Raw genomic sequence first — 24,172 nt, 5'->3', positions numbered from 1 at the left:
CGAGCCCACATCGTGGTCACGGCGTTGTAAAACTCATTGAAACGCCGTAGGATCACATGAAAATTTCAGAAAAAATTGTACAATATTATTTGATTTTTATTCAATTGAAATATCACGGCGTCTTGACGGCGACCGAGGCGTTTCTACGGAGTTCCCGCGGCGTTTTTATGTGCGTTTCCACGAAGTTCTATGTGGCGATTGACAGGGGTTTTACTGCCTTGATTTGTTATTTGAAAGAATTTCGAAGGTATTCGTATTATTTTGCACAGATAGTGCTGCCTTACTTCGCATGCACATCAAACACATGTGTCGTTCAAAAAAAAAAACAAAAAACGGTCGGTAAAGAAAACATAACAAAACAAAAGCGCTATACAGTCACTATTTTCCTGAATCTGATTTTTGTATGGTAATGTCTTTTTAGAAATTCTGTTCCTTACTGAAACAGACATTTGCATAATGACGTCTTTATATGATTAAGTAGTATCCGTTTGGAATGCAAAATTTAAGATTCTTACATAATTGTAGTGCTGAGTATCAAATGCATAATATGCTTTCTACATTGATGCGTACATTGTTTTGAAATCCTTTTTTTTTTCAGAAGAAAATGTTCATAATTCAAGATTATAACGGGGACTTCACACACTAATGTTGAAAAAAGTTAAGGTGGCTCACTAAACCTTGAAATATTTTCTCAAATAAGCAGAAAATTACTTGAATATGAGAGATATCAAAGCGGATAAGAAGTATTTAAGTCAAATAGGAAAAAATGTGCAATTTTGGATGCAAAATTACATTTTCAAAAATTTAATTCCGTTAACATGAACAAAAGCTCCAGGTGGATTCGAACTCGGAAGCCCAATACATTATCCACTGAGCTACGACGATATTCAACCCATTTGAACGATTAAACAGTTTAACAAAACATTTAAATCGCCATCTTGTGACGTAGTATCTTAAAAAGAATAAGTCTGGATGTAGTGAGGTACCTTAAGCACGCATGCAAAATATTACATTGACAAGCGTTTAAATAACTTTATTCTGACATTCTTAAATTATTTATATGCATCACTTTTTCATGCGGTTAAAAAACTAATGTATGAAAAAATTTGAACGATTACGGGATTCGAACCCAATCAAAAAAGCCATACTATAATTTCCCATTCTAATTGTGTAACCGCTCGATTAATCTAGTCATGACTTACACCGGGGTAATTAAACACAGCGTTCCTAGATTATACAGATAAAAATAAATTTTTCCCAGAGTTAGCTTTTTTTTTTAGAATATGCCCCTTTGAAACAAAAATTAGAGAGAGCAGTTTTTAAGAAATTGTCTGACTCTAAATGTTAAGATCAAATTAATTTTGTTTCAAGGGGGCAGTTTTTCGTAACAACGAGGTTCCCCTTTTTATAAAGCGTGAAATCTGTCACATTTGTCTGTGTAACCATTTGCAAATTTATATATGAATGTTCACTGCTTTATGTACAAAGTTGCAAGGAAAAAGGAAAAAAAGGACGCACATCGAGTTTTGCTGCAACACACTTATGGAAAATATTGCATTTCATTATAATTGACTTTGATCGGTATAAAAAAAATAAACGAAGCAACTCTGGTTTCTCAAAGCACAGTTTGTAAAGGGGAAAATGAATTGCCACAATATATTTTACCATTACAATTTGTGTATTGTCCTCTTAAAATCACCATCCCCTGCTTACAAACCGGCTTTCCAGCGATGGAAACCGTAAGTTACGCCACGGAAATGCCATAACAACTTCATATTAATGAAAAATGGGACACATCAGACAAGTACGTGCTTGTAAGCATACGTGCATTCTGAATATTCTACACGTGGGACCCGTAGCAACGACTCATTAGCTGAATTGGCTAGACTAGCTTCGTTTTCTGTTCAGTTTGCTAGACTTAGATGGACAATCATCGGTGGGTAGGAAATCAGTGTGGCTGACAACAAATGTGAATATGAAGCAGTAATGACAAATATAGCATGATAATTTGCGTAAACAATTAAGTTCTCTCGTAGATACATATCGCGACCACTAGTATGACCATGTGTTATCCGTCACTGCCGGTAAAGAACTACATGCATTGATTTTCTAAATTTATACGAAAAGGGAAATACAAGTATTCACTGCAGTACCCTTTGTTTTACAGCTCCCCTAGATATTCCTTTTAATAAAGAGTTTAAAAAACCTTTTGAAATTAATGAAAAATAGAAATCAAACACATGCAAAGTAGATTAACGAGTCACTGCAGAAAAATTGAGTCTGTACACTAAATTCATATGTGTTATGTGTTTTTTTAACCATGAACACACATGCACACGCATGCACGTGGAGTGTCATCGAGGCTTGGTATCCTGTGTTGTCTTACCACGCACAGCGCTGCTGCCAAAAGCTTAGAAACTTTTGTAAATTGCCTTGAAGCAGGAAAACACCCTCATAAAATTAGTCAAACTACGTTACCTGTGGTGAAAAACTTTCCATTTTTAGAAGATGTCTTATAAATACTTTCTCGTTGTTCTGGAATATCTGACATTTTCTTTAAATTTCGAAGGTAAGTCTAAAGAAGAAATACTGCTTGCTTTTTTTTTTTTAAATATCAATCATGTTTGAAAGTTACTTATCTTGCATGCTTTAATGTTTGAAAACAAATTAAAATGCAGGCCCTCTACAACGTCTGCAAAATATATTATGATAACGGTGAAGTGAAACCAACGGGATGGATTTGAATAAGAATTATAATAAAATGGAGATAAAAATTAACAGAGCAAACTTTTTAAAACTCAGATCATGGAGTTTATGATTCTTCTGTGAAGGTGATTCTTTACAAAATACTTGTACTATGTAAATATGTGACGAAGGCTGAAACAATTTTTAAAAAATACATTGCTGTAATAATGATTGATAGGCATTTTGCATTTAATTTTTTTCAGAAGAGTAAATTCCAAAGAGTTGTAACGGTCTCATTGGACAATTTGCGCAAACGAAGTCGAGCAAAATATTAATATCACAGCGAAGCACTCTAACAAAAACAAATAATCATTAGAGTGGCGACATTTTGCTTTTTTCTTACTATCTACCATCTGAAAAAATGTTATGGCATCCAAGAAAAACTTCTTTAGTAAATGGGTCACAGAACGGTAGGCTCCTTAATTCCCACGCAGTGTATGATCTGGGTCCCGCCCAATGCAATCTATAAGCAAAACAGAGAGAGAGAGAGAGAGAGAGAGAGAGAGAGAGAGAGAGAGAGAGAGAGAGAGAGAGAGAGAGAGGGTTTGAATTAATTGTTTGTGAACAAATCTTTTGATAAATAATTTACAATTTTAATTTAAAAATTGATATTTATCTTGAACAGTCGTTATTTTTACCTACTAAGATTCTTTTAACAGTTAAGTGTCTTAAAGGACTATTAAAGAATAAAGACATTTGAAAGGACTTTCTCATGTGTGATAAGAGCACTGTACCTGACATTTATAAAATTCCCATATTCTGTTGTAAAGGAGACTCTCTCTCTCTCTCTCTCTCTCTCTCTCTCTCTCAGATTGGTTCAGAATAAGAAGAGTATTGCATAATTGGCAAAATAAAAAAAAGAGAAATGATTAGTCAGATAGCCAACAGTATGGAATGAACGAGAACAGTTTATACGTGAGAGGGAAGCGATAACAAACGCTTCCATTATGACAACGCGATTTCAATAAACACGCATCGAGCATAAGCTGATCTCAAGAATAAAAGTTGTACAGCGGAAATCATATGGCAACAGACGCTATTACAAAGCTTGTTCATTAGCGAGGTGTATGTTTTGCCGAAAAACAGTAACGCCTGTTGTTTTAGTGAACATTGCAATTACCTAACTTCACATTATCTACTTAAAATCGAGACAAGATGTATGAAATTGAGGGAGGATATCCCAATAGATTGGCACGTTTTTAATTTCTTTTTCGTTTGATATCAAATTAATTGAGTATTATTTTTATTGAAATACAGTACGTTGTTAAGATCGCCACATTAAAGACCGCAAGAATTATGCACCGTAATTTAATCGAATGTTTTATTGTATCGCTTCATTCGCTTGGTCATGATAAAAATTAGAACTTGATGTTTGAGAATACAAAGATGTCCTAAGAAATAATGAATTGAAGATGCATATAACAGCATATTTAGAAGATGAAGTGCATGTAAAACATCTAGATTGGCATAACGACTATTTACATCGAATATATCCATTTTGACCAATCATTATAGGCTGAATTGTCGCTGATTGAAAATATCCCAGCATTAACCCATCTTAATACGTGCCTTACACATAGTCCCTGTAATTGCTTTTCCCTCCGCAAGTGAGATAAATGGCTTCTTTCTTTTCAGTGAACGTAAATCACTTGTGTCTACGATCTACGATTTGCTTTTGACAGACGTAATGGAAATATTGTTTACTGTATCTCGGGATGGGGAAAAAAATAAACAAGGGAAAATGATCGGTGCCCATCTGTGCTTAATTAACCGATCCTTCGGCGGTTTAGTGTTTGAGGTCCTGTTTAATCCCTTGTTGTAAGTGAGTCTGTGGGTACGTTTGCTGTCATCACTGAGCTTATGTCTTCTTTTTGTTGTCTAGTTATAGTTCAAACAGATTCACTATTTGCAATGGAAACTACAAATATGGCTATCGTCTATTTTTACACAAGCGGCTAGCTATACATTGCTGTATATACTAGTAGGGCACGCTTCGTCCTCCGTGCAAATTCACTGTGTCTCTCTTAACGAGGATCCACTGTACTTTGCTTTTTGTTTTTACTATACGCTATTTTTCATACGATCAGGAATCCTTTTAAACATATTCCTAGCAAATTCTTGCAGTCATGCAGTCAATTCAAACAGATCATCATGAAGAATTGATCTTGATGAAAATATATTCGCAATCATATTCATTGTTTAAGTATTTTTGTATTTCCTAATGGTAATTCTGACTGCAATGTTTTATTGTAGGGTGTCTCTGCCAGTATAACACAATAAGCGTCTGCAATGGCGAGAACCTGCAAATCAATTGCTTGGACAACGAGAAGATCGGAATTCAACGAGTTTTCTTCGGAGGGAAATCCCCCGATTACAACTTGGACTGCATGTCCCGAGGGAGCAGCGACCCAGCATGTTGTCGCAGGGGACAGGGCGACTGTATCTTCTACAACGCAATCACAGAGACCGTGTTGAAACGAATGTGCTCAGGTCGTCCTCGCTGCGTCTATCAGGTCCGCGAAACAAAGAGTAACAGATGTAGGGACCCTTTGATCACCATGTCCGACTATATGACGGTGTATTATGAATGCATTCCAGGTAACCATCGATATGTCAATGCGAACACCTAAGTGTTATGTTAAAAAATAATACAGTGTAAGTATATAAATATACCCCTCCCCCACCAAAAAAAAAATTAAAGGAGAGAACAAATCTTAAAACCACACTATTTCTAGACAAGAAGAACAGATAATCCATTATATTGTTATTGGGATGATCACTTGTTTATAATTTTCTTTTAATTTTTTTCTTAGTTGATAACTTGCATCGAAACATCATTTTTTCGATTCGTTAAAAAAAGAAACACGTGTACTCACAAAGCACCTTAGAAAAAAAATGAATAACATTATTACTTACTGCTTACTACATGGACGTTTTCAAAATACATCCTGCAGAAACTGACGAACACCTCTGGAACATTAAATCTTCCTACTTAAATTACCACATAAATATGTTGTTTTTATACCTTTGCTCTCTTCAAGATGAAGTCTTGAGAATAATTACTCGTAGGATACTGTCTTTAAAAGAAAAGAATGACCTTTTGTGCAGAGTTCCTTTATCTACAAGAGGGTACCCCCGTTTCTTAGCATTTTCATAAAAACGCGAACGAAACTAAATTGTAAATCTCACTCTAATGATTAAATTAAATTATATCTCTAAAAAACTTTCATTGGCTCATATATTAAATAATCAATTTAACAGGGCTTTAAACAATAAGGTGCCATAAAAATTTAAGGATATATGGATACACAACATTCTATGTCTAAAATTTTGTTTCAAGTTTCATCTTAAAAACACAAGAACTTCTTCAAGAATAAAGACATCAGGACTTGTTACAGATAATGTGTAGATTGCAGATCATTAAAAGGTTCTTTGTGTTGTTTCATATACAGGTACATGTACACGTATGATTCTAGCAAACATTGTAGAGAATGAAAAATACAAACCCCGCGCAAGCATACATGTTGTGTTGTGTCATGTTCTTTTCATATAGAACCTTTTTAACAAGACCTTGGACTTTTGGTAGAACGTAACTACCTATTTCTTACATCAAAACAAGTTAAAAATGACGCTGGTTTCAAGTGAAATATACACAGATTGCGTAGTCCTACATCATAAGCACAACAACCGAAAGTCCAAGCTTTTGTTGAAATGGTTCTATTTTAATTCTAACAATAAAAATATGCATTCTGACTTACAACGTCACTATGAACGCAACAGAGATCATTTTCTTTTATTCATTCTTTCTATCTTTCTTTATGTTTTATTACAATTATACATGTATACAGACTTTTGGTGAAAGTGCAAACAAAGAAACATGTAACTTATCATCGATAAGTATGTTACAAAGATGGTAGAGCCAGCACATATGCAACATGCTCGTTGCGTGTTTGTCCGTTGACAAACCTCTATTGGCGTACAAGAATTTATTTTATATATTGCGGTAAGTTTTAAGCGGGCCTTTCATGTAAGACAGTTTGTACCTTTTACTTACGAGCTTGATTTGAATGTTGTAGATAGTTTAACAGGAAATATTTGCTCAGACGACGAAATACACGCCAAACCACCAATATACCTCTCCAATAAAGACTACCCCCTTCCAAGAACAGGGGCAAGTAACTGCGAATGTATGATTGTAAAGAACCCAATGTATACAACGCTTACACTGACAGCAATAGAAATGTACATATTCGACACTCGGTGTTCAATGTCATTGGTCATAGAAACCGGGGACGGTGAAGAAATTTCATTCCCGTGTAATTATAAACTTGAAGGATACAGAAAATGGAAGGATTTAAGTTCGGAAAATACAACTTTCACCCTGTCCAATTCACAACAACAAGGAGACGCTTATCTTTGGATGGAAATAAGTTGTAAGGACAACATAAGAATTTTTTTCAAGTTTAATTGTTTGTTTCTCAATATTGCCATCCGATAGTATGTATTTCAGAAAGCATTTTGTGCTCCAGTTACTGTTTATCACTATAATTAATGATACAGTATTTTAGTTGTCAATGAGTACATGACTTATTAACAGTTTAAAGTGTTAGGTAGCAACAGACATTACTTTGGCGTTCATGTCAAATAAAAAAACAAACTGGTTTAAAATCTCTACATATTTCTAATAATGAAGACGACACAATTGAACACATGTAAGCTTTTTCATTCGAGGGTTTCCTCTAAAATACATAAGGATCAGTTGTAAATGTCTCTTTTTCTTTAGCTCAAACAAAATCGGAAGACCTCATAAGTTTGTATTGTGGAGAATCGCTAAGAAAATATCTGAATCCAGAGTCGATTTCACCTAAATCAACGGTAACATCATCAACGGGAACATCATCAGAAACGACTACAGCATCAAACTTTGTAACAGAAGAATTATCATCAGAGAAACCGACAACAACAAATGAAACGCCAAATGTTCCGGTACAAACAATCACGGAAAAACCGGCAACAGAGAAAGTAGTGATCATAACAAGCGGTAATGTGACAACTGAACCCGAATTGATACCTAAAAAAGGCACAACAATGAAACTTACAACAACCCAAAGCACGATGAAACCCTCAAATACCAAAACCACAATGAAATCTACAACAGCCCAAACCACAATGAAATCCTCAACTACCCAAACTACAATGAAACCTACAACAACCAAAACCACAATGAAACCTGCCACAACCAAAACCACGATGAAATCTGCCACAACCAAAACCACGATGAAATCTACAACAACCCAAACCACAATGAAACCTGCCACAACCAAAACCACGATGAAATCTACAACCCAAACCATAATGAAACCTGCCACAACCCAAACTGCAACAGCTAAACAAAATACAGTAACAACATCAAATGGAACTAAATCAATCCAAAGTACTAATCTATCGACAGCTAAAATATCTACCTCTCCCGCTACCAGCAGCTCAACCTCCTCTCCTCACACCCCAGAAAGAGTGCCGGTTTTCTCCACATCGGTTACAGTTCCTTATTATACTTCTTCTCCAGACAAGGAGACCCCTTGTAAGTATACAGTTTGAATGTGTCTTTAAGGCTGTTTTCAATTTACTTTTTCCTGAAAGCGTGGCAATAATTTATCACTCATATTTTGAATATATTTACAGAGGCTCAGACCAATATTCCGATGCATTTTTGAAGTAATATTTATTACTACACGTACTTTGATAATGCATGAGAAACACAAAGAAAACAAACAAACAAACAAAACAAAAACATATTTTGAATGTTAAATGAAAGTCATATATACTTTTACAACAATATCACAATTTTCTTGGGTTTAAAAATCAAATAGACCGACTTAGTAAGCATCATTTAAATCCATTCTTTTCTCTATTATTACGGCGTACAATGATCGAATACACAGATGGCTATGGGTTTTTTTTGGGGGGGGGGGGGGGAGAAGAATGTTCGTTGGTATCACTGTTGATAGGGGATGGCGTGCAGCGCTCGGAGATGACATTTTTGCGTGCCTCGGCACCGACTTTTCCTTCTGCTATTGACAGGTTGTAATTAGGCAATAGTACTTAAGATGAAATAAAGTCGGGAGAGGGCACGTTGAACATGTTTCTTTCCACAGAATCTCGGACGGGATCATTGTTCACCAGATAGCTGACAGATAGCTGACTGAGTGTTCAACTAAGTTAAAGTATCAAGCAGTCTATCGTAATTACACGTATCTTATTGTAGAGGCCAGTCTAAGGATTACGTGCTCAATACACTGTGTCTCTAGTGGTCCTCTAGAAATGGAGATTTGTTAATCAGTGAGCGTGATCAATTTGACTTATTAAGGTTGAAATCTTCTTATGAAGAAAACTAGGTTCTTTCGAGTCTTTTCAAAACCCACCAGATTACATAAATTATGATTTCTCAAAATGCTGTCATGGCAGTTGTACAGATGATTTGATTTTTCAAGAACATGGTTTTTAAAATAAAAAAAAAAGATAATTTTAAGAAATCCAATCTGCGTTAAAGTTTCATTATTCTAATTTTTATTTGACTATTCACCAAATAACCGATGTTTCCATTTATTGTCTCCTCGTCTTTTGGATGTGGAACTTAAATGCCTGCACCGGACTTACTGCTAACACCTTTGCTCACTCAACACATTTGAGATGATGCCCGTAAACTACTAGTTTAATGGAATTTTACCTGATCAGCAAATAAAAAATCTACTTTCATTTTCGATAAATTACCCCAAAATTGCAAAAATGAGAATAAAAGATGGTCAAGCTTTGGCGGACCTAAGTCACTGAGAGTTTGTACATGTATCAAAATGACTCAATTGCAATGAATCACTTGGCTTGTGAATATTTTTATTCGAAATTTGGAGTATACATGTATAGGAATTATGATGTGTCAAATAAAAAAAAATTAAAAATACACCTGTTCGTTTCTTAAATTCGCGATTATGTTTTTTTGCAAAGAACTATTCAGAAGATGCTCAGAACATGGTAACCCAAAGCATAATGGCGAAATTTGTAGAACAAGTTCTTCAGGCATCGGGCATAATTATTCTATACTTTGGATCGGATAACTTTAGTTTAAGATACAAATAAATATGCGTGTATTTACGTGTTCTTACACTTATTCCCTGTAGAATTTGACTACCAAAAATTAATCTGAATCGATTTAACGAGGCCAGGTATAAATATTCCTACCCTAGATATTTTGATGAAATTTCTTGCATGAAATTTAACTTCTATTTCAATCGTTTTAAATTGAAATATAATTAAATTATTTATTTTTGATTTTATTTACTACCCCAATTTCCTTGAGGTAGGTTCGAGAGCTATCAATTTTTACTGTTGAACCCTATTTGAATTCGTTGGAAATGCGCTGGTTTTCACATTTTCCCCTATTTTTTTTTAATGTCTGCCCCATGGATAATTATACATCTTACATAATTTTATCCTGCCTGTTGCTTTTAAAACAAATCTGGCACGAAATATAAAAAATCAGGTTCAGCTTACAAAGCATATGATTGTGTAAAGCTTGCTAAGTATTTTACTGTAAATGGTATTGTGATACAGTGGATAGATTTTTGACCTAAAAATAGAATAATGGACACTGGACTATTGTCATTGTATTGGAGGGGGTAGGGTGAGTGTGTCAATGGGTTAGACTTGTCCCTTACATAGAGAAATAAATGTGTGCAGTACATTTAAAACCAATGTTAAACTGCATACGTAAGTGAATAATTACGTAAGTTAATATTATATGAAATTTAATTATAATACGAAATAATATAAATATTATAATTATAATTTTAAGGTTCCGCTCATAGGAGTACATTTTGTACTTTAAGTTCTAACTGTGTTGTAATTTGAATTTCTTAAATTACTTTTTGTTCTTGAAACATTCTACATGAAAGGTCTTTCGACTTAAAAAAGCAGTTTATTCTCAATGCAAGCAGTAAAAATATGCTGTCAGGTTACATTGCATACTTTGCATTGCGTAACTGGAGCCAGTAAACACACAAGTAAACACAAGATGTTTATCAGAATGTGTATTTTGGAAAAACTAATTTAAGTGATTTTGTTGCTGTATGACGATTCATAAGATAGGAATTCATTGACCGTGCACAGAGACAAGATTCTTTCAAGATTTCTCTACAGATATCATAGTGTGAGAGTGAAATGTTGAACGTTTATATTAGTTTCAAAACTTCTTACAAATATCTTTTGTAGACTGTTTCGATACGTGTCACGTGACTGTTGGAAACGGATTCAGCATGAGTTTAAAGTCTTTCTTAAATCCGTCAAAAGTAGATAAATTCTGTAGGTGAGTATTATATTATGTATACTGTTACATACATGTATATTTCAGCACAACAATATACATGTATCCTCTATCAAAGCAATATTCTGTAGCCATTTACTGTAATGCAATAAAACCAGTCCTCGTAATGGGTTAAAGTAAAATATATACTATATACAATGGAAAATATGGCTATTCAAAACAAGGAAATAAAATGAAATGAGAGATGCCACACGAAGGAAATGCTCTGAAGCAATATTACATAACGCTTGTAAACGTCTCTGAGTGATACAAACAAAACCAATAGTGGTCTCACAGATAATGTCACCACCTTTCATTATGGTTTTATTTGGTAGTTTGCTTTCCTTCGTGAAATGTATTGCAGTCCATCTGTTATTATTCTTACATGAGGAAAATTTACATTGTCAGATATAAAATTTTACATTTGAAATCTGAATGAATGAGGCATAATCAACGTTTCGATATGCTGTGTTTTTTGGGAGTTGATTTTAATCAACTCTCCTATGCAGTTACTCAGACAAACCGAAAGTGAAACAGTGTTTGGACCTCAGCACATATCAATGCTGCTGACAAGACTTAGTTCTTGAAAATAATTGATAAATTCGATGTAATGTATGCTAAAGCATTCTTCTTCAAGGAAACTTATTTATAAATACCTTGAAAATAGTCAGATTTTAAATGCTACGAACAATTTAAATATTTTTGGTAGTCGTATGTATTCCTACGCCAGAGTTTAATATAGTCTCGTTCAACTCGACGCTCGGCTGTCTCCGTAAATCCTTTTCGGAGATTTACGGTGTCAGCCGAGCGTTTGGTTGAACGAGACTAGAGTTCAATATTGCTTGGATCCATACAATTTTCGAGAAATATTTCTATTACTGATACATTGTTTGATTGAATTAATTTTATCTTTAAATATTATTTAACATGATTTGTGCTGAGGTCTCGACATTCTTGTCGAAAAAGTACAAAAATTCATTGATAAAAATGTGCGTAATTCAAATTAGAAACTACATGTACTTTTCATGCAAAATAACATATCATTGATTTTAAAATAAATAAACATCGACAAAATCAACCCCCGTCAGTTCTTCAGTACTTTGATTTTAATGAGTCAACAGGGAAACTAATTATAGAGAAAAGTAACTCAGACTTCAAAATCAACGCCATTCGACAAACATATATATAGTTTTCAATATTTCCGCTGATAGAGGTGTGACAAATTTACATTAAATTATCACCATAGCCAGAATTTGTCTTATGATTCTGGCTATATCTGGTTTTTTCTTCAGGATGTTGATAACACCCTTGTTTATATTGCAGGAAAATAAATGATATAATTTCCTGTTTTGAATCCAATCTGGCGCAGTGTTCAACATTGGATAAAACCAAGGCTGATAAGGAACTACGGGCTAACTTAGCAGGACGTCGAGTCGTTTGTGAAGACAGGTCAAGGGGTAAATCTCACCCACTCACTCATAGATAGCAAACTTTCTACTACCACTGAAACTGTCATCATTATAACTAAAAATTTCAAGCTATCAAAACAACTATTGGAGAAAATTGTGCCTGTTGTATTCTGTGAAACAAGTTTTATACAAATATATGAAACTTAATAAATCCATTACTTTTTGGGGGTAACCATTATGTACAATTGCAAAGTATATCATTCGCGGACTTCAGTGGCGTCGGAAGCAAATTGACAGTGGGGGAAAGGGAGGGGGGGGGGGTCTGACTAATTATCGAAATCGTGATAAGAAAAAAAGCAAAAAAAAAAAAAAAATGACTAATTCCCAAAATCTTGAAAATCCTATTCTAATCCATGGGGGGTGGGGTTGGTTTTTACTTTGGTTTTTAAATACATACAGACTTTTTTGACGAATCGTCCATGTCTTAGAATCGATCTAAGATTGGATGTGGTGACACAATGTCCATTAAGTCGCACAACAATGGATTTTTGATCGCATCCGCGTGTTTTAATCGTAAAATAAGTTAACAGAAAAGAGCATTAACTTAAAGTTAATTATTTAAATTGTGAGCAGACTTGAGCGTATTCAGCAAGTTGCAATATTTGTTGACAACCGAAAAAACACCCCACCTGCACTTAATATTATCGCTATCTTACGTCATGCGTTACGAAACTACACACATCATTGTTTATTGTCAGAATAAACACATACCAATGGCGTCCTTCATCGCCAGATCAAAGACGCTGGCACAGCCTGTTAGAATTAGTGGCAGTAGGTACCTCGGATGAATTCAAATGATCTGCAGTTGCACCACATCTGCAGATTATTACGTGATGGTATCATACAGGTTGTAACGTCTTTTGGTGCAGTGACTTAGCATCAATAGAAATGGCGATCAGTTATTGCAAAGTACATGTAACATGGCATCAAGAATCAAAGTACCGAAAGCACTGGAAATCGCTTGGCAAGCTTGTTATGAAGTTGTTTGGAATATTTGCATTAAGCCAAGTTTTATTTTGAAGTACTGTATTTGTCATTCTTTTTACAAAAAAGTTGATATACACACATTAAACCCGCCCAGCTTCAGTAATCTCAATACTTCGATTCCTCATAGGTAACGACTTGACTAAGCATCATACAAATTGTAACGCCTTTTGGTGTAGTAGCTTAGCATCAATAGAAATGGAGATCAGTGCTTGTTTTGTAGGCTTTACCTGGCATCAAGAATCAAAGTACTAAAAGTACTGAAAAGCGCTTGGCAAGCTTATTATGAAGTTGTTTTGAATATTTGCATTAAGATATCATTTTGAAGTTCTGTATTTGTCATTCTTGTTACAAAAACTTGACATACACACATCAAACCCGCCCTGCTTCAGTATTCTAAATACTTTGATTCATCATAGGTAGCGACTTGACTAAGTATTCGGTTGCGTAATGACGTTAAGCGTTTAGCGTATATACTAAAGGCTTAAAATGAAGATCAGTCATTCTAGAAGCGAAAAAACCTCGCAATTTTAAGGAGACTAGATCCTCAATTATAATTCGCAACTTTTCGAACCTCGTATATTTCACAAAGACGTCCAATGACACCCTTTTTATCATATTTTATATAAATATAATACATTTTACTATATGTTAAGATGTGAGCTATACTTTATAATATTCAATAATATACCCTACACCATGCCATAGAAGAGACATGCAAGGCTGCCTAGCCAATAATACTTAAATTAATGGGAAGTGACTCCATTTTGTATAAAATTCAAACATCTGGTAATGTTAACAGATTCGATGTGTTTTCCCGAGCTCTGCCAAAATGTCCTGAGATGTTGCGATTGACTCACAAATTATCTATCAGATCTTCCTCAAAACTATAAGCATGGTTTTTAACCACAAACCATATTATTCAGTAAAACAAAAATCTAAATATCTAAGGTTTAAATATAATTGTTTTTTTTATAAAAAGCTTTTTCAATGAGATAAATACAGTCTAACAATGGCGACAACCATTTAGTCCTCTTAAAGTATTGTTCTCCTCTTTTTTGTTTGGGAGGGGTGTATATTAAGCAGGTCTATCATGACTTTGCAATTTCTCGGACATTCCGATCATTGGGCATGTTTAAGCGGCTATCAAGAACAAAGAGATGCCATTTTCATATGTATTTTTAAAAGTAGAAAATACACTATTATAGTTTTTATATGTTGCAGTGATTCAGACTTTTGGAACCTGTTACAGCAATAAAAAGACATTTAAACGGGAACTAGGATCATGTGACGGTTTACTATATCCATTTGCTGATGGGAATACGGGAGAAAAGTGCAAGTGAGTATCACATGTAGCCAATCAAAACACACGGATGCTCACGTGTTCACTTACAAATAAATACTACATTACACAAGTAATAAGAGAGCTTTATTTAATATTTTGAATCAATATCCAAACCAGGGCACTGCTTGTTGGTACCACAACTGCTCCAATCCCAGAATGAAAAAAATATAAACATGTCGCCCAAAGATAAAGACTATGGGTTTATAGAATACTAACGGAGGTTATTTAGGTTTAACATAAGTTTAAGGTTTAAGTTATTTGGCCGTATGTTTTCTATTTAATCACAGTTACAGGTACATGTATACCTGTGCACTATTCACTCACATACATTTTCACGTAGTTTGTGGTAAATGTATTATCTACACAGAACCAGAGTGTTATAATTTGCCACAACAACCGGTTATTTCTTCTGTGAGTTCACAGGTGGCTTTGGTCAATATTTATACAGCAAATATTCATCGACATTTTCATTGAGGGTTTAGCGGAAGACACAGTGTTTCCAGAAGGAATGAAAACTGATGCTGTCAGTTTGGATTAATCAAAGTTTGCATTAATACATTTATACATACAAGATTGGTTCATCAATATGTATTCTTGCCAGTGTACTTGATGTAGTTTGCTCTCTAAAAAGATTAATCATGAACTAATTGACAAAATATATACGATATAGACATACACGTAGATGCTGTATTTCGTTGAGTAATTAACTCTTAGAAAATCCAAGTAAAAAAGAATTGGAATGGTTGATCTTCGATTATCAGACAAAATACGCGTTGTAAAGTCAAAGGACATAAACAAACAATCTTAGAGACAAATTGAAAACACATAGTCAATACAAAGTGGTCTCTAGACGTCGATGTTCTCTGTTGCAGGATTAAGAGAGAACTGGAGAACTGTGTGGTAAAGGCGGCGAAGGAATGCGAGAATGATGAAGTGACGGAGCACATAAAGATCATCTCCAACGGATTATTCGATTACTTGTACAAAACTCAAGATTGCGTCGAAGGTATGCGTCTCAGGCAGATGCCAAACCAAATCAGTTATATATAAATCATCGCTTTTCTCACTGCTTGAGAGTAAGCAAATTGGGTTGAGCTTTTGCATTGCCTAGTTCTAAATTTCATGGTGCAGGCGTGGATTCGAGAATATTTTACCGGGGGATGGGGGTGCAGATGTGCTTTAAATTTACTTGGGAAGGGGTTTACGAGAGCCAATGTATGGCGATTTAAATAAATCTAAATATATATTACATAAGAAGGTGGGGGAATAAGACTGCCCATTTGGTTTAGTCGTAAAATAGAATTTAAAATTTATTATTTTTTCAAATATATACATTTGATATGATATAATACAAGTTTACAAAAGGGTAATTTCTAACTATATTCAGTTTGAAATATTTAAAAAGATAAGAAACAAATTATCAATCCTACAGTGTTGGTGGAATCGAACCCACAACTTAAAGACCTATATTCTATAAGGCTACCTTGTGCTCTAACCACGGAGCCATTTCATTCACAACAAAGTGTGTTGTTTAAATGCTTTATGAGACGTTGGCCACGAATTTACGGACTTGTATTATTTTTCTAAAACGATCGGTTGTTGGGCTACAAAATGACATTCTTAAAGTATAGTGGGTCATCTCTCCACATTTTTGTTGATTGAAATCGGTTTAAATTCCATTAAACCGCATTTAGACTATAACAAAAATATGGAGCTCAGACCCACTCTATAAAAGAAAAGGAAATGAAATTCTAAAATGACACTATTTGGATGATTTGACAGGCATACGCCAGTTTAAATCAACCTATTAAAAGTATTTCAAATATTTTAGGGTTACAAACCGATGCAACTTTAAATATGCATTGTTTTTAAAAAAATTTTTGAATTATGAGATTTAATGATATTTTAATTTTGCAGTATCTAATCATTTCTCATATTGGCATTTTACTCGCCTTATTTACCCATCTTCTTTACAAATATTGCAAAAGGTGTTCAGAACCTTCAGACCCCCTACCCCCAACCAGTTAACATGCAAGGTTACCAATGATATGTTTATTTTGATTTGTATATATTCTGTTTGTAAAGATAAAGTCATAAAGGAGTATAGCGCACTTACAATGTAATATCGTATACAATATAGCTCATATAAAAAAATGAATTTTTATTGAATTTTTTCAAATGTTTTCATTATTTTACAGTTCGCGCATACAAATCACAAAGAAACTTGGTAAAAAATGTTATAGTAGTGTCGATAAAAATCCGATAAAATAATCAGTTTTTGTATTGACCATATGGGAATATGTAATGTGGGCATTGGCAAATAACAAAAACAAACATTAAACCACCGTAAACCAGAAAAAATAAACTAAATTAAATTTCAGCTGACATCAAACAATACTATAATGCAAAGATATTTTTGGTTTAAAATGGATTTCATTTTAAAATTTAAGAATGAAATCAACAACCCTATTTTCGTGATTACTCTTTCATTGTATTACTTGGAGAATTTTAAGATAAAAATTTTATCAATGATTTCATGGAGTAGTGGTTATAGGCATCGGTATTTTGTCCTTTTGCTTTTGTGGTCATGGGTTCGATTCCCGATGACTGCATAACTATGTTTGTCTTAATTATGATGGTTTTGTTGAAATATTGGGATTTTTTTAATTTAGAAAATCCTTTTTATAATAATTAAAAGCATTGAAGAAACTGCATATCGCTTTAGTATCACAAATGTGATATTGTGTATAGAAAAAATAAACAAAGACGTGTACAAACAATAGTACCACACTCAATTCACCTTTGCACGAGTATTTAAAGAAAAATGAAAGAAGACACCGAGAAAGAGTAAACAAAAAGCGTTTTTCCTACTCCAAGGCTTGAAATGAGACTAAAATGCACTGTACGCGGTAAGGCGTCAGATAAATCTTTTTTTTTAGAAGCAGGTACTTACCATTTAATCAAATTACCGAAGAACTGACGGGAGTTGATTTTATCGATGTTTATTTGTTTTAAAATCAATGATATGTTATTTTGTATTACAAGTAGGGGTAGTTTCTAATCTGTATTTGTCATTCTTTAATATGAATTTTTGGTCTTTTTCGACACAAGAATGATAAAACCCCATAAGAATCATGTTAAGTTATATCTAAAGGTAGAATTAATTCAATCAAACTATGTATCAGTGTTAGAAAGATTTCTGGAAAATTTATGGATCTAAGCAATATTGAACTCTAGTCTCGTTCAATCTCCGACAAGCAAGAGAGACTCTCTGCTTGTCGGAGATTTACGGAGACAGCCGAGCGTCGAGTTGAACGAGACTATATTGAACTCTGACGTAAGAATACATACGACTACAAAAAATATCTAAATAGTTCGTACCATTTAAAATCTGACTATTTTCAAAGTACATTTATTTACAAATAAGTTTCCTTGAAAAACAATGCTTTAGCATACATTTTATCGAATTAATAAGTTATTTTCAAGAACTAAGTCTTGTCCAAACACTGTTTCACTTTCGGTTTGTCAGAGTAACTGCCTAGGAGAGTTGATTAAAATAAACTCCCAAAAATGAGAAAGGGCGAAAAATGGGAAAGTACGCTATACCTCTTTAAAACTCTTAGCTAAGAAAAATACACACAAGACAGACTAAATGAGTGTAATTTTATGCATTCTTTAATCTTTCATGCTTTCCTATCCCATATTTTTAGATCACTAGCAATTAGCAAAACGAGTTTCCAAACAAATCTTAATGTACATGTACTTATCTACCTATATCAACAACCTGATTTGTAATGTACACTGTCGATCATTGCCCGAAAAATCAAATATATCGAACAATTTTTATGCTGTCTCTATTTCTAGTAATTAAAAATATATTAATGAATATATGAAATTATTAAAATAAGAAAAACTATTTTTTTCTGCAAAAAAGCAATTTTTCATGAAATACTTTATGCTGTTGTTTACAAAAAATAACTTCTCTGTCGCGATTTTTAAGATAAATCCTTAAAAAAAAAACATAATTGAAAATTAAAATTTCAGAATCAAAATAAAAATAACTTGTCTTTGGCCAGTCAATTTGATTCTTTATTGGTTCCACTGTATCTTCCAGAATCAAGTAAGGATGAAAAAGAGCACACACCGGAACCGGAAATTAAATCAGTAGAAGGATTAGATAGTGACGACAATGAGGATAGTAACAACGGAAAAGGCGCAGGTTCCACTGTTAGAAAACATTCTTACACTTTTTATTCAGCCATTACGGTTCTTTCAATAGTATTTTATCGTAGTTTGTCCTATTGATAGAGTATTAAGTAATTTGGCTTAGAATGATATATTTGGTATAATTCATTTTGTTAGTGATGTACAAGCATAAAGCAGACTTCTTAATGTGATAACAAATCTATTCATTCTGATGGAAAAAGCGCCTAGCGCAGACAAATTGATGGAGAAATATTTTTAACTGAGTGACTTAGTGAATGCATGTTTACAAGCAAATTGTGCGTCCTCAGGATCTATCTGTGTATTATCATTGGAGAGTGCATTTGATTTTATAAGATACTTTGTCATATAGATATACAGCTAGTTTTAGATTTTTTTTTTCTTCAATATTTTTTAACCTTCTTATTCCCTTTGTAGAAATCCGAAACCTTATTTAAGTATAGTTAAAACCACTATAACTTGATATGCGTTTACTTTCTATAATTCAGTCCTTAACTTTCTTTTGCTCTTATAGATGAATTGTAGAATATACTGAAAAGTGCAAAGCAAGAATTTTTCACAAGAAACAGAAAGAATACCCTTATTATTTTCATCTTCAACAAACATTTCAGTTTTGAAAGGCTCATTTTTCAGAAAATAAAATCCCCACATTCCAATACATCAAATTAGTATGTTACATTCAAGGTTTATAATTCAGCAAGTTTAAAACTACCGTCGAAATTGGTATAATTTTGAATTTGTTGAATTACAGCACGGTCAATTACAAGTCCCGCAGCACGTAAATGTAAATAATTCGCATCTCATCACATGTAGTTGTCATCAAAGTTGTCTTGACAAAGAAAAAGAAACAGAATCTTGATAAATATTGGTAAATCAATGCAGAGGTATGTTTCCCAGGAAGTTTAAATAGTTCAGGGAAGGGAAAGGGTTTCCTATACCTTTATTACCCCCACCCCCTCTTTTAACTCTATAATTTTTTTTTTTGCATAACCTTAAGAAAATAAATCTACAAGCAAAAAAAAATGATAAAAGAAACCAAACAAAATAAACCAAAACCAAAAACATTTTTAGAAAATTCCTTCAAAAAACCCAGTCTATCTTGTTCTTATTATTCATGATCAACTTCAAAAATCACAAATGCAACTTCCCTAAACACACATTACGATAATCCATATATAGGAGAAGAAGTCGAGTTTTACAAAAAAAGCCTTTTCTTTCTCATTCCTACCGGATCCGTATTTTTCAGGGCGGGTGGAAGCAATGTCTATTTCTTGTAGTAACGTTGTCTACAATACGTATTTTTTTGCAGCACTCAACCGTATCTTCATATTTTTGATTCGGGGTGTACGCACATCTTATAATCAGTAGTTGTTGTGAGGAATCTAGTTTACAATGTTGTATACTGTTTTAATTTGTAACTTTATTCGTGTCATATATAAATTAAGTCTGAAAGATTCTTACGCCCTGTGTTCTAAAACCATTTAAACAATTTTCTTAAATCAACAGTCTTTCAATATTTTATTGCAAGTACTTGTAATCGATAATTTCATGTGATAACTTTTCATTGACTTTTCTTAATGCTTTCTACGATGCCGGAACTTTTTTCTTTTTTAAAAGATCATAAATAGCTGAAATTGGTTCATACCGTAATTGGTTTATACGAGAATTGTTTAATGGAAAAGTAAGAAGATTTCTTATCGTGCAATATATTAAAATAACTGAAACCCTGTGATTGATTTGAGAGTTTTGAGTGATAACTGTAGTCTGTAGTTTTTTTTTCATGTTTTAATTAATGAGTAATGATAAGTGTTGTTACTTATTCCCCTACTCTGTGTTACACAGTCCAATCCCTAAATGTTTAGATCTGAACAATAAAAATGATCCGTAAAAAATCCAACAGTGTTGCTGTATTTTAGCTCACATGGCGCTTTTCTGATTGTATTTTGTTCACCGTTGGTATGCATACTTAATTACAACAGTCCTTTGTCGTTTTCTCCAAACCTACTTGTTATGTTATTCTTTATTTTTCTTGGCTTTTATACAAGATATAATACTTCTAAATTTGGAAACAATCCAATAAGTTACCTGTAGGTGTCCATTCTTAAAAATAATTTATAGAAACTATCCGTTTTAAAAAAACATATTGGACATAGAAAGGTAAACTGTTAACTTATTGGACGGCTGCAGGTAAGTTGAAATAAGAATAAAGACATCACATTTGCAAATAAAGAAACATATTTAATGTTTTACACTTTTAGAGTGATACAGCGGAGAAACACTTAAAACTACTAAATTATCCAATAAGATAACTATATTTCAACTCCATTTTTCAGAACCATGAATCAACATTAATCCACTTTATCATATTAATTACTTGTAACCATAAATCGTATCATATGTGATCAGAACGTAGATTAAGACAAATTTCACTGCACATTATGAAAATCACATTCTTCACATATCTAAATTTTAAAAGTTAATTCTCGATTACCTGGACTACATTCTCCCTGGAAAATAAAACATTAACCGTCATCCTCCTCCGCACCCATGGAAAAATTCTGCATCTTAGCCTGTCAATGGGTTCTTTGTTTTGGTTGGTCTAATCTTTCATCAAATGTTTTTGTAAGTCATTTCAAATTTGGCACAGCATTCCCACCCTCTATATCAAAAATATCACAGCCTCAGTATACGCAGTACCTCTTTCACACCCTTGAATATTGTTAAATAAGATATGATCTCCCCAATAGAGAATTAGATGTTTATGTTGCATAATAGAAGAGTGAATGATAATGAAATTTTCACAGCACAGCATTATAATTCCCTTGCACATACCTGAAACTCTCCATTAAGTGACAGAAGAAAGTTCTACATAAGACTGGTTTTATTGTGTAAAGTTAGGAAATATTTTTTTCAGCATTGTCAACAGGTTTACCATATACTGTCCATTTTTAAAACGAAGAAGGTCATATATTAAGTCGGATGTTAACCTCAATCTATCCATTCTGTAAGAGAAAGAACTATCCTTTACGTAAATGTATACAGCTGTGTTCTTTTCATATGTTTAGGTTTGTCATGAAAACATTAACGTACTTTTCCTTGACAAAAAGTTACTAGAAGTTTGAAATTTAAAAAAAAACATACAAAAGAGTCAGTGAGATTATTGCAATCTTCAAAAAACTTCAATATACTCCAATATAGTTTTTAAAAATTGAGAAAAAGACGTGTATTTTGCATTTTGTCATGGCAATTTATTAATGTTTTACTGAGAGGCTATAACACAATTTGAATGCTATATATAAAACCTAATTTCATTGTACATACCCACCTTTCATTAACATTCATACCAAATTGTCTCGAACTTTTCAAATAAAGCGATACGCGCTTGATAGATAACCTCACCAGGCAACTGAAAGCAATAAAAATAGAAAGAAAACCAAACGTCTGAAATAGACAATATTGATTTCATGCCCATCGCACAAGGATCCGAGTGTTCTAAAAATATGAGGGATGTCCTGGGCCTAATCATGAAAAATTTCGCAATAAATATAAATAAACGGTTGCACTAATTATAGGTAGCCCCTTTTCCCGATATGCACGTTGGTTTTGTTGATATCGTTTATTTTGGAACAAACTACATGTACATTTCTCAGACTTAATTTTATTTTATTTGCATTCATTCGATATCATAAAAGTCAGATTCATCAGAGAAGATATAGAAAACTCCTCCGATGCACCGAGGGTATCAACTTTACAGACATTACACTTACGCTTCACATTCATCCGTAACAATCAAAATAGAAAACGTTTTGGGATAGTGGCAGATATCCACTCTCTACAATGGAGAAATAAAAAACCGAATTCTAAAACATCTAACAATAGGGTTGAGGTATCTAACGGTATCTTGAACAAATAGGAACATCGCAATACCAATTTCCTTACCTTGTTTTGTTTAAAATCGTATCCAGCACATTTCACCACCATAGAGACGTCATATTCTCATGTAAATGAAGGCCTTTATCCAACAATTGGCACAACAGTTTGTACAAAGCAACAGTGATCATATCACTTTTTCTGTGATACTTAATCATACAGTTTACAATCTAATCTCATTTTGCTGGGTTGTTTGATCCTAAATGTTTTTACCATGGCGAAATCTCAATTTCAAGAAAGACAGAAGTTTACGTCACGCAAAATTGCTTGTTTAACCTTCTGATGAACTCTACCAAATTTCTTGGAACTATTTTTCTCCTGGGTTTAAATTCCTTGTCACGGAATTCCTCATTGTGTTTTTCTTAATGACACTAATTGGAGAAAATGTCTATTCTTTTCTCGGAAAGTCAAATACATAAGATCAAATCGCCTAAATCAAAGAAGATTTGTTTTAAATAATAACTGATGTTTATTTGTCATTTTTACGATAGCGCATTGTATCTACAGTAATCATAAAAAGATTATTTTTTCCTTAATGATAACAAATTTCGATAAATATATAGATATATACCTGTCTTCTAATAAAAAGTAGCATCGACGTTAACCCTTGACGTTTAGAATAAAGAAAATTATGCGTGTAGATTGATGGATTTTGTTAATGCTGTTTGTCCATCTCCATTTCGATATAGATTAAGACGTCAAAGAACCTTAATAGCACGTTCAAACCAGATCTAGAAACGAACGGGTTTGGCACATCAGCTAATTTTATACTATTTACGACTCTGTGGTTATAAAATTAATTATCATTCAAACTAGTTGATTCTTATTTTCCTCTTTATCTGCACGGTCCCAATAACACACCGTCTCACTCTGCGGTAAAGATACCAAGTTTCATTATGTTACAGCTCTAAGCACTTTTTTAGTGTAGACAAGTCACGGAAAAAGGACCATTATAGAATCGTAAGAGGATTTAGGAAGCGTGACTCTCATAATAACAGAATACTGTTTTTGAAAAGGTAAGATATAAGGTCTAGTTTCTTGCTTAAGGATCAGAGAGAGAGAGAGAGAGAGAGAGAGAGAGAGAGAGAGAGAGAGAGAGAGAGAGAGAGAGAGAGTTTA

At 33.5% G+C, this 24,172-nt stretch overlaps 2 protein-coding genes across 4 annotated transcripts in view; both read left to right on the top strand.

The window, feature by feature from the left end:
• Window positions 1–2,342: 2,342 nt before the first annotated feature.
• LOC105317213 (uncharacterized) lies at window positions 2,343–21,020 on the top strand. Of its 3 annotated transcripts, XM_066079787.1 has the most exons (10): window positions 2,343–2,569; window positions 4,999–5,343; window positions 6,822–7,178; window positions 7,529–8,056; window positions 8,108–8,326; window positions 11,011–11,104; window positions 12,425–12,558; window positions 14,779–14,893; window positions 15,772–15,905; window positions 19,014–21,020. In XM_066079787.1, the coding sequence occupies exons 1-10, from the start codon at window positions 2,509–2,511 to the stop codon at window positions 19,202–19,204; spliced, it is 2,178 nt and encodes a 725-aa protein (XP_065935859.1). In that variant the 5' UTR covers window positions 2,343–2,508; the 3' UTR covers window positions 19,205–21,020. The 3 variants fall into 3 exon arrangements, with proteins under 3 accessions (XP_065935859.1, XP_065935860.1, XP_034299280.2); XM_066079788.1 differs by lacking the exon at window positions 8,108–8,326 and having other exon boundaries at window positions 2,344–2,569; window positions 7,529–7,786; XM_034443389.2 differs by having other exon boundaries at window positions 2,344–2,569; window positions 7,529–8,326.
• Window positions 21,021–23,970: 2,950 nt separating this feature from the next.
• The window catches only part of LOC105317211 (probable G-protein coupled receptor 139), a 32,573-nt gene continuing 32,371 nt past the window's right edge, over window positions 23,971–24,172 (top strand). Inside the window, exon 1 of the mRNA XM_066079783.1 lies at window positions 23,971–24,069. The gene's annotated coding sequence lies outside the window, so the exon portion shown is untranslated. The remainder of the gene's footprint in view (window positions 24,070–24,172) is intronic.

Source organism: Magallana gigas, chromosome 3, assembly GCF_963853765.1.
Source record: "Magallana gigas chromosome 3, xbMagGiga1.1, whole genome shotgun sequence".
Taxonomy (NCBI): Eukaryota; Metazoa; Mollusca; class Bivalvia; order Ostreida; family Ostreidae; genus Magallana; species Magallana gigas.
Note: the sequence above shows the minus strand (reverse complement) of the source record. Positions and strands in the feature narration are given on the sequence as shown.